This window comes from Amphiura filiformis, chromosome 11, assembly GCF_039555335.1.
Source record: "Amphiura filiformis chromosome 11, Afil_fr2py, whole genome shotgun sequence".
Classification (NCBI taxonomy): Eukaryota; Metazoa; Echinodermata; class Ophiuroidea; order Amphilepidida; family Amphiuridae; genus Amphiura; species Amphiura filiformis.
Window position 1 is genome coordinate 54,275,168 of NC_092638.1, and position 16,403 is coordinate 54,291,570.

General features: G+C 35.3%; 1 protein-coding gene across 1 annotated transcript in view; it reads right to left on the reverse strand.

Annotated features, from left to right (window-relative positions):
* LOC140163781 (uncharacterized) overlaps nt 1–16,403 on the reverse strand; it is a 39,996-nt gene that overhangs the window by 14,880 nt on the left and 8,713 nt on the right. Inside the window, exons 9-18 of the mRNA XM_072187096.1 lie at nt 15,496–15,606; nt 14,277–14,372; nt 13,144–13,272; nt 11,830–11,928; nt 7,375–7,464; nt 6,692–6,814; nt 5,471–5,566; nt 1,951–2,046; nt 1,013–1,132; nt 68–232 (exon numbers count right to left, since the gene is read on the reverse strand). Of these exons, the coding sequence (XP_072043197.1) occupies nt 68–232; nt 1,013–1,132; nt 1,951–2,046; nt 5,471–5,566; nt 6,692–6,814; nt 7,375–7,464; nt 11,830–11,928; nt 13,144–13,272; nt 14,277–14,372; nt 15,496–15,606 (1,125 nt within the window). The remainder of the gene's footprint in view (nt 1–67; nt 233–1,012; nt 1,133–1,950; nt 2,047–5,470; nt 5,567–6,691; nt 6,815–7,374; nt 7,465–11,829; nt 11,929–13,143; nt 13,273–14,276; nt 14,373–15,495; nt 15,607–16,403) is intronic.

Below are 16,403 nucleotides of genomic sequence, written 5' to 3' on the forward strand. Positions count from 1 at the left end.
GAAACTAAAGCAAATACAGTAAAATATAAGTCATAAATAGCTACATATTTCTTCAAATTTTCAATACCTTGTTCTGTTTCAGTGCATTTGCTTTTGTCAATGGCATGCAGTTGTCTCCATCTCCTGCTCTGCCTGCAGCCATACGCAATGTGCTATCATCCTGCTGTGGCTTAGGAAGATTTTCCACATTGGAGGAGCTGACGACAAAGCCAAATTTTGGTGATGACCTCTTCTGGGGGGTGAAAAAATTAGGCAAAAAATAAGTCAAATACAAATCCGATCAGTTTTTCACTTCACCCAATTACTGGGGGAGGCTCAGCAAGCGTGTTAGCTACTCACCTATCATTTTGGACAGGCAATTTGCTTCTAGGACAGGCAAAATTAATGCTTGTGACATGATGCTAAATTCCAAATATAATGTTTGAATAAGTTCAGTGAACTCAAAACAAGATCAGACAAGTAAATCAAGGCTATATAGCATTTGACTGACTGACAACTGACTGAATCCGTGCGCATGAAAATTGGTACATGAAATTGATTTGCTTTAAAGCCCTCTGTGACGTGATCGACTTCTTTTTTAAGTTCCCAAGAAAAAATTAATAACAAAAATCAATAAACAAAAAAGTGGATTGCAAATGCAATGAAAAAAGGTTTTTTTTTTACAAAAACAACAACTACATAGTATACAGCGGAAGCATTACAATTCAGGGGGGGTCGGTGATGAGCGTATTTTGTTTTATTAGGCACTTTTCTGTGTGTGCGAAGCGTGTGAAAAATGTCAATTTCAGACTATTTTAGCCCCAAATGAAGGTGTGTTTTGCTATTTGATGGGCCAGTGTGCGAGTGCACCAAAGTTTGCAATTTCACCTTAGAATTTTTCATGTTAAAAAGGAAGATGCACAGGACAATTATTGCTTATTTTTTTCTTCCATTATCATTTTTATGGGGACGTCCCCCCTTGCTAAAATTTCTTTTAACCTCAGTCACTATGATTTTTTCATGTTTCCAATACCTTGTTTGAAGTCATCGCAGGCCTTGATCTCAGTAGGACTGTTGCTTTTGCTCCTATCAACAGCATGCAGTTGTCTTCATTTCCAGCTTTGGCTGCCATATGCAATGGTGTGTTGCCATCCTGTAATATGAAAATCAAATGAAGAATTGTAACTCTCTCCACGTGGGTGTCGACTGCAGACGACAAGTTTCAATTTTTATTTGAATTTTTCAAAAATGTCAGAATTGTAACTTTTCATGACCATATTTGAAATCAGCATGAAAAATGCATTAAAATGAGTACCAACAAGCCTAGTATTGATTTAGTGGTTCTTAAGATGGCTCTTGATATATTTTGAGAACATTTATCAAAACTTGGTCTTTTTATGTTGAAGCTTATGACTAGCACACAGAGCATTTAATACAAAATGTGATAATATCCAAAGGCTACCTTACATATTATTTTGTTTATTTTATGCAATAAATGAGCATTTTGGCCCAAATTTGACCTAACAGATAAATTTATCAAGTCTTTGCCACTCAAAATATGTATACTTTTATATACTTTAGACCAACAATTTAGCAGTTATGAGCAGGGCTGTCAACTCTCACGCATTGGCCGTGAGTCTCACGCATTGGGTCACTTTCTCACGCCAAGGTAGTATAATCTCACGCCTAGGTAGTAAATCTCACGCCAAAAGCTAGAAAATGAGTAAAATCTCACGCATCGACATGAATAACTTGTTGCTCCTACTACCCCCCGCTTTTGCTTTTCACATTCCCGGCTACCGTGGCTCAAATAATCATGGTACAAAATGAACATTGTTGTCGGCAAATCCCGGTACGCCTCTGTCTCACGCCAAGCAATTCCAAAAAGTTGACAGCCCTGGTTATGAGGCCCAAAAGTTTCAGGGTTAAGACCACCCTCAAAATTGGAATATAAGTTTTCCGTATACTTACATTATCTTCAGCATCAACAGAAGCCCCCTTCTGGAGCAGATCATCACAATCCTTTCCATTGAACTGGGCAGCATAATGCAAGGGTGTTTTACCTTCCTAAAAAGTATCAAAAATAATGAACTGATTATTGTTTTCTTCTACCTGACAAAACTTTAAGTCATATAAAAGGTTCCTAATTATAAGGGGCTGGCATTTTCTTGGAAGGGGGGTCCCAAAAATACAGGGGGTCATAGAATTTTCAGACTAAAAATAGGGGGGGTTATAATTTTTTAACACCCAAAATAGGGGAGTTATAGAATTATTAAGGGCTGGTGACTCAAAATGTTAGCGCACTATGCGCGCATTCTTTAACTTCACAATCAAAATGTGCGTACAATCTATGCAAAATTTCTGTACACTTACAAAAAATTTTTTAACGCGCTCCATGCACGTTCTTCATTCTAAGTTTTGGTGTGCTCCGCGCCTTAGTTCCGGTAATTAATAATTTGTCTTGAGTCTGTGTAGGTGGAAGGGGGGGGTCATAAAATTTCTCAACCCAAGATGGGGGGGTCGTAAAATTTTTGCCCATGATGGGGGGGTCATAAAAAATTTCTTTGGTCACCGTCATATTTGGGACCCCCCTTCCGAAGAAAATGCCAGCCCCCTAAATATACTGAATTTTGAAATAGAGAGATAAAAGATATTTATCAAAGGGGCAATTCATGATCCATAGCTTCATCCTTCACTTTTTCCAGGGGGGGGGGCAAGCCTGTATGGGGCGGGGCCCAACTCCACCAAACAAATAATTTTGCCGCCTTCCTCAAAAAAGGTTGACCCAAATTTTTTTCGGTGGTTTGAAAAAGAGAAAAAAAAAAAAAAAAATAATTACAAGGGATAGCGACTTCGCTTTTGATATAATATAGTTCCATTTTTTAACAAAATTTTAAACTTGTTCAAATTCTATCCGCACCTTATATCGCTGGCCTATGGATTCTCTCTTTCTCTTTCTTTTCCCCTTTTATTCATCTCTCTCACTCCTTTATTATTTTGCCCTGCGCTAGGGGGGGGGGGGCAAATAGGCATTGCCAGTGGTGGCAATTAGCTACGCCGCTGGCTACATAATGTTTTGTGTGCAAAATAATTCATGCAGATTCATTCACTAATATATTATCAAATTTGTGTTTATGTTCTGTCGACAAAACAAAATTACAGCACAGTGGCCTATTGAGCAATTATACATAATCATGCATGACTTTTTTGTGGATACTGATCTACCCAAACATATCATAAAAAGAGGAGGCAAGAAGCACAAAATGCTCTTGTAAAACAGGCATGCAGTGCATATTTCCCTAGTCTGCTTCAAGTTCAAGATTTAATTATTCAATTTATTTGAGGTTAATGATCTTTGTTCTACCCTCAAACGTCACTTACAATGATTATAGAGCATTTGAGGGAGGAGGTTATAAGGGAATATAGTTTGATAAGCTTGTAATTGGCGGGAATTGTTTTGCTTTTTTTTTATGTCAGGCATATCTAGGCAATAACAGCTGAAATCTAAGAGATAATGCTGACGAAACTTTGGCCAGGCACAAGTGACCTGGTGAACGAAGGGGGTCGCCGTAGATAGCTGGTCGGGGTATTTTTACAGGACAGGCAAGTGTAACCGACAATCGGGCGTTACCCTGATCGGAACCGCCTGTAAACGAGGTCTTTTGTCATGGATCATCTGCCCCGCCATAACCAGATGAACCACGGGGAGAGCGGAGATTTTTTTTTTTAGGTCCTGCGGGGGAATCAAACCCGGGACCTTTCGCACCTTAACCAGTGTGCCACGCTGCTCCCCCAATGCTGAAAAGTAGCTGATCTGTCTGGTAGTAGACAAAAGTATGACTTAAATTAATAATTTGTGATGTTTTATGGTGAGATGTCACAAAACAATAGAGGTTATCCGTATTCTATAAGCTGCATATCCTATCAACGACTCCTAAACCTTGTTTAGGAATTTCAAAAGAAGTACATGCATGTGCAACCATGACTGTTTCAAAATAGCCCGCCAAGTCATGCAGGTAACTCCGAGGTCATGCATTGACTTGTTTTGAATAAGGAATACTACGGGAATCAGCGCCTTTTGTTAGAAGTCACACATGAGTAAAGTGGATAACCTCTATTCTTCAATTAAAATATATCAATATTAAGCTGTCATGTTATAAGGCCCGTTGATTATGAGGTGATCAAACTGTATAGTCGTCTATTAGGGGGCCCATTTGGATATTGCGGTATTAGGCCCGAGGTATTGGGGATTAGGCCAGAGGTATTGGGGATTAGGCTAGAGGTATTGGGCATTAGGGAAAAGGTATTGGGGATTAGGCCAGAGGTATTGGGGATTAGGCAAGAGGTGTTGGGGATTAGGCCAGAGGTATTGGGGATTAGGCCAAAGGTGTTGGGGATTAGGCCAGAGGTATTGGGGATTAGGCCAGAGGTATTGGGGATTAGGCTAGAGCTATTGGGCATTAGGGAAAAGGTATTGGGGATTAGGCCAGAGGTATTGGGGATTAGGCAAGAGGTGTTGGGGATTAGGCCAGAGGTATTGGGGATTAGGCCAAAGGTGTTGGGGATTAGGCCAGAGGTATTGGGGATTAGGCCAGAGGTGTTGGGGATTAGGCCAGAGGTGTTGGGGATTAGGCCAAAGGTGTTGGGGATTAGGCCAGAGGTATTGGGGATTAGGCCAGAGGTATTGGGGATGAGGCCAGAGGTATTGGGGATTAGGCCAGAGGTGTTGGGGATTAGGCCAGAGGTGTTGGGGATTAGGCCAGAGGTATTGGGGATTAGGCCAGAGGTGTTGGGGATTAGGCCAGAGGTGTTGGGGATTAGGCCAGAGGTATTGGGGATTAGGCCAGAGGTGTTGGGGATTAGGCCAGAGGTATTGGGGATTAGGCTAGCAGTATTGGGGATTCTGCTAGAGCTATTGGGCATTAGGGAAAAGGTATTGGGCATTAGGCAAGAGGTATTGGGGATTAGGCCAGAGGTATTGGGGATTAGGCCAGAGGTATTGGGGATTAGGCCAGAGGTATTGGGGATTAGGCTTGAGGTATTGGGGAATAGGCCAGAGGTATTGGGTATTAGGCCGGAGGAGGCCAAAATTTGTGATCATGTTTAACCAATCAATGAACAAGAATCCATTAAAGCCATATTGTATTTCTTTTCCACAAAATGTTTTCACTGTCATAAGTGTCCCTTTTACTTTTGACCTGAACAATTCCAGCGCATACGTCACCAAAGTATGTGTGTCACTTTTTCGAACGTGACTTGGGTCAGTCCTTTTGTTGTGTTATGACCTTCCTGCACGCCATGTATGGACTAATATTTTGATTGTTATAATTAAACAACATACTTGGACGCTTTGTTCAAAATTCAAAATCTCTTTGATGCTTTGAGAAAATATCTCAGCACTTAAGCTTTTTATATTGAAGCCTATATGGCTAGCACACGGAGCATTAATGAGGGATACAATATCTTTTGAATATTATCACCTCATACTCACATTGTTCACTATTGAAACACCCGCTCCTTCCTGAATAAGATCATGTGCCCTGTCTGTTTGTTTCCTCAATGCAATGTGCAGTGCTGTATCACCATTCTGGAAAGAAATTACAATTTTCAGAACATTAAATTTAAATATTATGCACCATTTACAGCAGGCGAAGTTGTTATGTTGTGTTTTTGAAAAATGCCACTAGATTAATAATCAAAATAATTTAGTTGATAGTTGAATCAAGATCTTGTCTTCCCTTGCAACTGTAAAATCACTTGGTTGTAACCATTACTAAGGACTCAGTGAGACTTCAGTGGCTATTTGTGTGAGCCATGTAAAAATGTTACAAGTGTTTTAACAAATGAATACATGAATACAAAACCCACCCAAGTCCATGGGAAGTAATTTTGAGAGAAAAACCTGTGTATCATTTTAATTCCTTCAGTTACATTTACCTGGTTTTACGTGCAAATGAGTGGATTAACCTGTATTGGGTATGACAATTAGCATTTCAGGGACTTTGTGGGGTTCATTTTAAATTTTGGACTTGGGTGGTTTTTTGAATCATATACAACGACAACAATGTTAGAATGAGATTACCACTAGTAAGATAATACAAAATAAAGCACACAGGTATGTATAATGTTGATAAGCATTCTGCCATGTAATATAAACCACACACTTTCAATTATTAAACCCATTTTTTTTCCAAAAGTCACTCTCTAGCAATAAATGTGTTACAAGTGGACTTTTATACAGTGGATTTCAATCAATGTGTTACAAGACTCAAATCATGGAATTGGGTGATTCTTTCATACATGCTATTTTTCACATGCTCAATAGACACAGAGGATGAATTTGAGTTGTTCTTTCAAACATATGACAGGCCTATGTATAGCAACAATTTCCCATCCTTAACTCAATTTGTCCAAATTATGGACTTTGGTGGGTTTTGTATTCATATATTCAAATGTTAAAAATGGAAAAGTGTGGAATTTTAGAATCTTAGAAACAAAATTATCTTATTTTAGGCCAAATTGTACAAAATTCAACTGGATTTGATAAATGTCACCAACAGACTCTTAGATGGAATAGCACATAAAACTAGCCAATATAATTCCAGCTGGCTTGACCATAAGGTGCAACTGGAATTGAGATGACACTGAAATCTTCCACAGAGGGTGTGTGGATTTTAGAGGGAATAGCACAATTTCTTTGATATATACTTACAATGTCCTTTGCATTAATAAAACCACCCTTGTCCAGCAACTTTCTCAGGCTTGTTGGTTGAGAAGACTTACCAATATCACCCTTGGCCTTTCCTGCCAAAGTATGCAATGGTGTTTGGAATTTCTTAAGGAAATATTGACAGAAAAAAGAATACTGTATTAATGATACTATTAGTGATAGGCCTAGAGCAAAAAAATGAAATATAGTAGGTATAGCTTAAAAGGGCAGGATAGGTCGATATCAATAAAATTATGAAAATTGTCATTCTGGGTATTTTTTCACAATGTGGTTCACGGATCAGTTACGTAATCACCCTAATTATTTCGTATTATTCCCTTTTATTTGTAGTATATCTCTTGAACCAAATTTTGTACTTTGTTCTCAAAATTACAAAAAATGACTTGGGCAATAAGTGTAGCAGGCTGATGATGTGAAAAAAAAAATTGCCAAAAGGAAGAAAATGACTGTGTTGATGACTAAGCTCCATTCGCTGTGTGTGTAGCTCAAAGTGATATGAAATGCAAACGGTGCATTTTCAAAGTTTGCAGACAAGCACAAGTACCCGCCAGATACACAGAGTGCTGAGGCCCCGGGTGAATACATGGACCACGTATTAATAATTAATTACATGTATTATTGTTAAATTTTACTCATCAGCTGCAGAGACATGAGATAGGTAATACCTTGTTTTCTGCCAGTACATCTGCACCACCCTCAAGCAACATTGTTATTATGTTGTAATTGCCTGCATAGTGCATCGGTGTGTCCCCAGCCTGAATGAAAATGCCAGAACAGTAAATACATTAATATTATAAACAAAAAATCAGAAGTTTTTTCTGCCAGGGAAAGCTTTCCAATTTAAAAATTTTCACCACAAAAGAACATGCAAAATATATTTTATACTATTGAAAGCTAATTAAAGCAATAATGTGTGATTTGCATAAAGAATAGATTCTTATTTAAATGTTTGTTTTCACTGATCACATTATCCCCTTTTAATTTTGAGTCAAACAAATGAGGTATAACGAAGAAAATTGCGATTTCATTCCAGCGCCTGCAATGCGTGTACTACGCTCGCCGATCGTATTATATATAATACTGCACGGGAGCATCGCGCTCAATGTGTGTACAAATAAGCTGACATCCTTGGGATATGTTAGCAAGCATTCGATTGGTGAACTCTGAATAAAACCGGGTCGCCCCAGTTTTAATATAAAAAGTTAAATTTTACTGTTATTAAAGCACTTCAGGCTTAGTCTTTTATGTGGTATTTTAGTACACCACTGGGCATTATAATTATGCAACAAGTAGAAATCCAAGTAAAATTGAGGGCGTCGCTGTGAAGCAAATCACACATTATGGCTTTAAGAAGGACTACTTGTTAAAACTGGGTGTGTTTCTATTAGGTATGTTATTTTGGTTCACTACTTGGGACAGAATATCAGGGTTTAAATATTATTTGCAGGGTACATGTATGTTACGTTATTTTGGTTCACTATTTTTGACACCTACAATCAGGGTTAAACAATGTTTGAAACATTCAGTTATACATAACAAAGATAATATGAATATTTGGGTTTATTCCACATTATTAACTTAAAGGTCACTTGCAATCAGGGTATGTTATTTTGGTTCACTATTTTGGACAGCGATTATGATTAAATAATTAATGTTTTAACATATAGAATAAAGCTAGCTTTATTCTATAATAATTAACATAAAGGTCACATGCAATCAGGGTATGTTATTTTGGTTCACCATTTTGGATATCTAGTATGATTAAATTAGTAATTAATGTTTTAATATATAGAATAAAGCTAGTTTTATTCTATAATAATTAACTTAAAGGTCACTTGCAATCAGGTATGTTATTTTAGTTCACTATTTTGGACAGCTATCATGGTTAAATAATTAATTAAAGCTAGCTTTATTCTATAATAATGAACATAATAGTTGCATGTAATTAGGTATGTTATTTTAGTTCACTATTTTGGACAGACATCAGAGTTTAAATATTAATTTTTGATGTCATTTGCAATCAGGGTACATGTATGTTATTTTGGTTCACTATTTTGGACAGACATCAGAGTTTAAATATTAATTTTTAATGTCATTTGCAATCAGGGTACATGTATGTTATTTTGGTTCATTATTTTTGACACCTACAATCAGAGTTAAACAATGTTTGAAACATTCAGTTATACATAACAAAGATAATATGAATATTTGGGTTTATTCCACATTATTAACTTAAAGGTCACTTGCAATCAGGTATGTTATTTTAGTTCACTATTTTGGACAGCTATCATCCCAGCAAACACAAAACGTTTTCGACATCATTCGCAAAAGGTTATAAAAGGTTGTCAGAAAACGTTTAAATGTCGGGTTATTTAAAGGGTATATTAAGAGTATAAAACGTTTTCATAACCTTAAAAACATTTCTTGATAATCAACTGCTCAGCAAACACAAAATGTTTTATAGAAAACGTTTAAATGTCGGGTTATATAAAGGGTATAAAAACGTTTTTATAACGTTCCAAAAACATTTTTGAAAACTTGATACAAAACATTCTAAACAGAATGTTATTTTGGGGTTGACGAAATATTTTGCGAAAAATGTTTGCCCAAAATATGTGCAATAACGTTTTAAAAATGTTTTCATGACCTTTATATAACCCGACATTTAAATGTTATTAAAACGTTTTGAAAAATACATTTTAAGAACATTGGGAAAAAATGTTTGTAAAAATAGTTTAGAATAACATTTTGAAAACATTTTAAAAATATTGTTGTAGTGTGTTTTCATACCAAACGTTTTAAAACGTTTTCATGACCTTTATATAACCCGACATTTTAATGTTATTAAAACGTTTTTACCGAAACCAAAAGCCAAAATATAACTTTTTTAAAACGTTTTTGTGTTTGCTGGGATGGTTAAATAATTAATTATAATGAACATAACAGTTGCATGTAATTAGGTATGTTATTTTAGTTCACTATTTTGGACAGACATCACGAGTTTAAATATTAATTTTTAATGTCATTTGCAATCAGGGTACATGCATGTTATTTTGGTTCACTATTTTGGACAGACATCAGAGTTTAAATATTAATTTTTAATGTCATTTGCAATCAGGGTACATGTATGTTATTTTGGTTCACTATTTTGGAGAGACATCAGAGTTTAAATATTAATTTTTAATGTCATTTGCAATCAGGGTACATGTATGTTATTTTGGTTCACTATTTTGGACAGTTACAATCAGAGTTAAACAATGTTTGAACATTCAGGTATACATAACAAAGCTGATATGAATATTTGGCTTTATTCCACATTATTAACTTAAAGGTCACTTGCAATCAGGTATGTTATTTAAGTTCAATATTTTGGACAGCAATCATGGTTAAATAATTAATGTTTTTAATGGAATAAAGCTAGCTTTATTCTATAATAATGAACATAACGGTCACATGCAATCAGGGTACGTTATTTTGGTTCACTATTTTGGACAGCAATCATGGTTAAATAATTAATGTTTTTAATGGAATAAAGCTAGCTTTATTCTATAATAATGAACATAACGGTCATATGCAATCAGGATATATTATTTTGGTTCAGTATTTTGGACAGACTGTGAGTTTAAATATTAATTTTTAATGTCATTTGCAATCAGGGTATGTATGTTATTTTATAACACAAAGCTAACATGAATATCTGGCTTTATTCCATAATAATTAAAAATAGGTCACTTGTCACTACCCAGCAAACACAAAAACGTTTTAAATAAGTTATATTTTGGCTTTTGGTTTAGGTAAAACGTTTTAATAACATTAAAATGTCGGGTTATATAAAGGTCATGATAACGTTTTAAAACGTTTTGTATAAAAACACACTACAACAATATTTTTAAATGTTTTCAAAAAATGTTATTGTAAACTATTTTTGCAAACATTTTGCCAAATATTGTGTCAATACTTAAATAACATTATGTTAAAATGTTTGAACCCAGCAAACACAGAAATGTTCTTAAAATGTTTTTTCAAAACCTTTTAATAACATTTAAATGTCGGGTTATATAAAGGTCATGAAAACGTTTTTAAAACGTTATTGAAAATATTTTGGGCAAACATTTTTCGCAAAATATTTTTTCAACCCCAAAATAACATTTTGTTTAGAATGTTTTGTATCAAGTTTTCAAGAATGTTTTTGGAATGTTATTAAAACGTCTTATACCCTTTATATAACCCGACATTTAAACGTTTTCTGTAAAACATTTTTGTTTGCTGAGCACTAGATTATCAAAAATGTTTTTTAAGGTTATGAAAACGTTTTATACTCTTAATATACCCTTTATATAACCCGACATTTAAACGTTTTCTGACAACCTTTTATAACCTTTTTGCGAATGATGTCGAAAACGTTTTGTGTTTGCTGGGTAGGCTGCGATCACATAGAAGTATACTATTCGGGTATACGGTGCACGTTTTGCAAGTGCACGCGTATATCTTAAATCGAGCAAGATAATTTCATAGTACCGGGTCACATAAGAGCACTATTCGAAAAGGCCGTATACCTGCGTATAGTATAGTATAGTGGGAACCGTGTGTGTTCGATTTTAGTGCAGCGTATACTGTCCTAATTTTAAAACTGAACCGTATGTGGGTTAATTAATATTAATTCTGCACATTATGACACCTCATTGAATGCAATGTGACCTCAAAAAGTAAAGTTACAAGCATTTGATTAGACGAAGAAAAATGGTAAACTGACCTATACTCGCTATTCGCTATACGAAATACGCTCATTCGATCAGGCTGAGTTCACATAGTATACTCCTATATGAACTCAGCCTGATCGAATGAGCATATTTCGTATAGCGAATACCGTATACTTCTATGTGATCGCAGCCTTATGGAGTAAAGCTAGCTTTATTCTATAATGATTAACGTAAATGTCACTCTCAATCAGAATATTTTATTTTGGTTTACTTGGAAAGTTATCAGAGATAAACAATTACTGATTTGAATATTAACTTTTATGGAATAAAGCTATATATATGAATATTTAGTAGCTTTATTCCATAATAAATAACATAAAGGTCATAACATTTGTGGTGGGGTGATATGACTATGCTAACCTCTGTCTCTGCTAATACATCTGCACCTGCTTGTATAAGGATCTTGCAAATCCCAGATTTTCCATTTCTTGAGGCTACATGCAAGGGTGTTTCACCATCCTTTATAGAGAAATACAAATATAGTTATAGTCACGAGCAAAAACCACTAGTATGATTGCGACCGACCCAACTTTTGAAAGTGATCTATGGACAAGCAAACAAATTCTTTTTTTGGCCTTATTGAAACTGAAAGAAAAGTTATTACTCCTGTATTATTACTTTAATATTATGCATCAATTGCTTGGAGGGCAGTGTGAAAAATCTGAGGAACATCCAGAGGGTTGTAGCACTGAGGATTATTCCGAGGTATGAAGCACAAGGCATGATTTGGCAGCTTGTCTTAATATACACACCCCTATCTAAAAAAAAATCACATAATTTTTGACAAAAAATGGCACATTTCAAAGCTTTGCCCCCCCATTACCATATCACTATAACACACAGGCGCATCAATTATGGCTCCCTCTGGATCGTGGCACTGGGCTCACCCAGCAAACACAAAACGTTTTCGACATCATTCGCAAAAGGTTATAAAAGGTTGTCAGAAAACGTTTAAATGTCGGGTTATATAAAGGGTATATTAAGAGTATAAAACGCGTTTTCATAACCTTAAAAACATTTTGGATAATCTACTGCTCAGCAAACAAAAATGTTTTACAGAAAACGTTTAAATGTCGGGTTATATAGAGGATATAAAAACGTTTTAATAACATTCCAAAAACATTCTTGAAAACTTGATACAAAACATTCTAAACAGAATGTTATTTTGGGATTGAAAAAATATTTTGCAAAATATGTTTGCCCAAAATATTTGCAATAACGTTTTAAAAACGTTTTCATGACCTTTATATAACCCGACATTTAAATGTTATTAAAAGGTTTTGAAAAATACATTTTAAGAACATTTCTGTGTTTGGGTTCAAATATTTTAAAATAATGTTATTTAAGTATTGACAAAATATTTGGCAAAAGTGTTTGCAATAATAATTTAAAATAACATTTTTTGAAAACATTAAAAAATATTGTTGTAGTGTGTTTTCATATAAAACGTTTTAAAACGTTATCATGACCTTTATATAACCCGACATTTTAATGTTATTAAAACGTTTTTACCTAAACCAAAAGCCAATATATAACTTATTTAAAACGTTTTTAAAACGTTTTTGTGTTTGCTGGGCACTCAGCATGCTGAATTGAATAAAGCTCAACCTATGGCACAGAAAGCCATTATACATGCATGCACCTAATGAATACTTTAAAATCCCGTTAAAATACCTTATTTGTCGCTGATATATTTGCTCCTTTCTCCGATAAAATCTTCAATGCTTTTGTTTCGTTGTCATTACCATATGCATCCCTCATGTCAACTGCAGAACAAAGGCTATGTAGGAGTGTGTTGTTGTTCTAGAAAAGTTGAAACGAAAATCAAGTTAATTTATTCACACGTTACTAGTGGCAGTACAACGGGGGGGGGGGACTACCCCAGTCAGAATGCTTTTTCCCCAGATGCCCCCAGTAAAAATCCAATTTAAACATTTCCACTTTTTGCGGCATTTAAAAAAATCTTGCTACTGCATGTTACAGGTTCTTCTATTCCTCTTCCTTTCTGGAAAATTATGAAATTTTGGGACTTTTGGTATACTTTTCCAAATTGGGGGTGCACACCCTCCCTGCGTATGGGCCTGTGTGGGGCTTATGTTATCATCCAAATGTTTGCCTGCCTGGTTGTTTGTTTATTTGGCTGGCTGTCCGGTCGGAAGCAAATTCATTAATCCACTGTGCAGCCCCCAACGCAATAACCGATCAACTTCATTATTATGTTTTCAGGGTTATTAGGAGTTAAGAAAACCTAATAATGATAATATTGATGGCTTATTTAGCATGATACCATAACATATCGGATTCGTCATACAAATATCGAACTCGCCGTTGGCTCGTCCGATATTTTTATGACTCATCCGATATGTTACGGTATCATGCTCAGCCATCCAATATTATATCAAACTTGGTATGGTGATAGGATATGGTAGCCTGATGTGCTGTATAGTTTTGGAGACCCCCAAACGCATCGTGAGGAAGGTATTGTGCACTTAAGTGGGCAAGTTTTTAGATTGTATTAGGACATTTGCGCGCGAAGCGTGCGAAAAAAAGTTCAATTTTAGACTATTTTAGCCCAAAGTGAAGCTGAATTTTGCTTTATAACAGGCCAGTGCGCATGAAGCGCACAAAATTGTGCAATTTTCGTATCCTATTTTGGCCTAAAATATGGTGTTATTTAGACTGCATGCATGCAAATAAGCTCATTAATATTCATAAATGTGATGTCATCAAGCAAAATGAGCACAATTAATTTCAGTTTTTCAGCATATGTTCCATTTTCAGAACTTGATTTTGATGAAAACACTTACGCTGTCAACCAAATTGACTTTTGACTCCTCCAAAATGTCCAGTTTTTCTGCAAGGGGTCTTGTCTCTAGGAGTACATGCCATGCTGTTTTCCCAACCTGTTTTATAAGAAAAATTATTGTGCAACCTGTGTAAATACCAGGAAATCTGGGACAAAAGCATAGAAAATTAAATACCAATTCAATATATCACATGACTTCTTATGATTTCAAATCAGCTAGATCATCATTCCTGAATACATTATTTGTTGCAATAAGCCAAAACGGACCACAAATAAATAGAGATGACATTATTAAGCCAAATTGACATTTAATTTGCAATGCATTGTGGGACAGTTTATGCAGTTTTCGTACATGTTGATCTTTGTTTTTGTGCATACAAAGTATTGTTTTAAATGTTTTACTAGAATGCAAAAATTAAAGGAATCTCACAAATTATATAAAATATTTTAATGATAACATTATTACAATAATAAATGAATGAATAATGACTAAAGCAATTTTCCCAATAAAGCTGAATTTATACTCGATCGCTTTTGCAGAAAAGTGATTCTCATGCATGCAGTGTTTACTTTCGTTTTCAGAGCATCAAGCCAATCAATCCATACAAATCACTGAGGCAAAAAACGACATTGCTTTTGTAGATTAAAGAAATCGCAACTTCAGAGCAATGACGCTTGACACATGAATGCATCAACCAATCATTTCCAACCAACTGGATCTATTATTTTGCAAATTAATTTACTTTTCTTGATTATTAACTTTTGGTGATGAATTAATTCAAGGTAATAATTATTTATAGCAATGGATGTTCTAAAATGTATTGCAAAATTCTGCGATTGACAACCCCTTTCCAAAAGTGGTACATCCGAATTGCTCAGCGATCGAGTATAAATTCAGCTTTACTCAGAGTTCAAAACTACAAAAACTGCCCTATAATGCATCACAAAGTTTAATGCCAATGTTGTTTATTGTTGCAAATTTTCACCAAAAGGATTCCCATTTTGAGCATCATTTGACCATTTTATTCATTTTAATCTTCCTAGAAAGGGAGTTACATGGAAGACTCAGTTGACCTGAATCAGTTTGACTGCAACCTGAAATATCTTCAGTACAGGTTTTTAGAAGTGGTTGAGGTTGATATTATATATAACAAATATCGCAGGCCTCGAACCTCAATTTGCCTTTTTCGATTACGGGAGCCTTGACAAAAATTACTCACATTGTTTTGGTCAGAAAAGTCAAACCCTATCATGTGCAGCACAGAAAAGGCTTCCAATGCCACGTAGCTCCGGTTTTCTTCCAAGCAGACGTGTACTGCAGTATTCCCATCCTTTAAAAATATTTAAATTTAAATCCATAATACAATCTTATAATATGGAACTTTTTCTTAAAAAGCTGATTTTTTTGGCATATTTGTTTACACATGTCCCAAGTTGCACCTGAATGGAATCAGTCACAATTGTTGTGTTTGTCATGTCAGCAAAGTAATTGTCAATTTTCAGTGTAATTTGCAGAGCACTGATTTTGTTTCTGCCCCAACATTTAAAAAAAATTAAAGGGGGTAACCCTATTGGTTTTGGATATGGATTGTCTTTAAAATTACATAATAATATCAAATATCGCCTCCTTTATGCTGCTTTGTGAAAAAGCGAGAGCATTTTCAGCGTAAATGTGAATAAATAGCCAAATTTGCAATCCAATACCTTGGTATACGTGAATTGCATTCTGGGCAGGCAATGACGAATGCTGACATGCTGTACAATGCCCGGCCCATATTGAACGGAAAATGGTTTTTTTTCGTAAAAAAAAAAAAAAAAAGGAAACAAAATATATTTCCCCTTGCAATATGTACATTTCAAATGAATATAAAAAAGTTTGGGTAAAATGGAGAGGAAAAAAACCCTTCCGAGACCGGGTTTTGAACGGTACCTCTCGGGTAAAAAACAAACGCAGCTAGTCAATTGAGCTATTTAGCACACCACGCTTACCATTGCCGTTTTCATAACTATATACGGCGCACCGTCTTGCGGTGACTGATATTTCGTTCATAATTCCCTCCCAGAATTCCAAAGTATTTACCATTGTTTACAAACTGGTATACCTGTAAAACCGCTGTGATTCATGATT